We start from the raw sequence: 1547 nt of genomic DNA on the forward strand, positions 1-1547 counted from the left end.
TGTGAGTGAGAGTTGTTTCTATTTAGTTTGTTTGTTCTTTCTTTCTATTCTATTTCTCTTCATCTTCATATTCTTCTCTTTTTTTTATTTGTATTTCTTGTTTTGAGTTGTAATCTTCTTTTCTTTATTTCAAACACTTTTACTTTACTTGTAATATTTTGAGTTGTATTTTTCACTATTCTATTCTTCTTCTCTTCTTCTTGTTCTTTAGTTTATTTGTATTTTCAGTTATAGAGTTGTAACCTTATTTAATCAATCTATATTTATTTGTAATATATTGTCTATAGTTGTAATATTATTATCAATTTCCATTGAGGCAAAATATTTTTCCTAACAAGCATAAGGGTGTGTTATTAGTAGCAACTACACAAGATAGTTAATATCATACTTACCCCATTGCATGGGGTTTGGTTGATAGTGAGAATAACGCTTCTTGGGCATGGTTCTTAGAGAAGTTAAAGGAGTTGATACCTGATAGCTTGGACTTGTGTTTTATTTCTGATAGACATCAAAGTATCGAACATGCAGTGCGTCATGTTTATGTTATGGATTCTCATGGGGAATGCTATTGGCACGTAAAGCAGAATATAAAACATCGTTTCAAAAGCGCTGCTTTAACTAAATTGTACAAGAAAGCTGCAATTGCATACCGTATCGAAGAGTTTAACAAACATTTTGACCATATTTGCAAAATATATCCACGTGTTGTTAAGTATCTTGAGAATGATGTCAAGTTCAAAAAGTTGTCGAGAGCACATTTTGGTGGTAATTGGTTTGAAGTTATGACCAGTAACATAGTTGAGACTGTGAATAATTTGATGCGAAAGGCAAGAGAGTATCCAATTATTGCTATGATCGATTTTATCATAAGCACCATGGGACAGTGGTTCCTTACTCGTCGTCGAGAAGCATATGATGTGACAACTCCATTGACACCGAAGAGAGAGGAAACCTTAAGAAAAATATGGGATGAAGTTGGTTCATTGATAACACTCCAATTAAATGAGAATGAGTACAATGTAATGTGCAGAGAATTCGATGCAATAGTGAATCTAAGGTCAAAAAGCTGTACGTGCAAAAATTTTGATATTGAGAAGCTTCCATGTGTTCATGCCATAGCAGCAGCAGGAAAGTCCCAACCTCAAAATACTGGGGAACTTATATATTCAATGTGTTCAAAATTCTATGCTTCAGAATATTGGTTGTTAGCATATGCTGAAACTATATATCATGTTCCTCCAAACTCACAGTGGACCAACATTCCTGAAGATGTTACTGCAATACAAGTGATAGGCACCACCTGAAGACATGACTAAAGGGCGACCGAAAATCAACTGCATACCTTCCCAAGGTGAAGTTTCTAAGAGACAATATAATTGTGGGGCATGTGGGCAATCAGGACATAATGCGCAGAAGTGTCCAAGTCGTCATGCGCCATCAGATGTTAGAAGCACAACTAATATGTGATTTATTATTATATAGTTTTGTAAACACTATGTTCATAGTTTCTTCTTTTAATCTATGTAAACTCTGTTGAGATTTATCTT

At 34.1% G+C, this 1547-nt stretch overlaps 1 protein-coding gene across 1 annotated transcript; it reads left to right on the forward strand.

Annotated features, from left to right (window-relative positions):
* Positions 1-545: 545 nt before the first annotated feature.
* On the forward strand, positions 546-1304 carry LOC133806267 (uncharacterized). Its single transcript, XM_062244387.1, has one exon. The coding sequence runs from the start codon at positions 546-548 to the stop codon at positions 1302-1304; it is 759 nt and encodes a 252-aa protein (XP_062100371.1).
* The last annotated feature ends 243 nt before the right edge of the window (positions 1305-1547 follow it).

This window comes from Humulus lupulus, chromosome X, assembly GCF_963169125.1.
Source record: "Humulus lupulus chromosome X, drHumLupu1.1, whole genome shotgun sequence".
Lineage (NCBI taxonomy): Eukaryota > Viridiplantae > Streptophyta > Magnoliopsida > Rosales > Cannabaceae > Humulus > Humulus lupulus.

What these genes read in the sequence shown, in the direction of transcription:
- LOC133806267 (XM_062244387.1), top strand. Translation starts at nt 546, where the DNA reads ATGGATTCTCATGGGGAATGCTATTGGCACGTAAAGCAGAATATAAAA.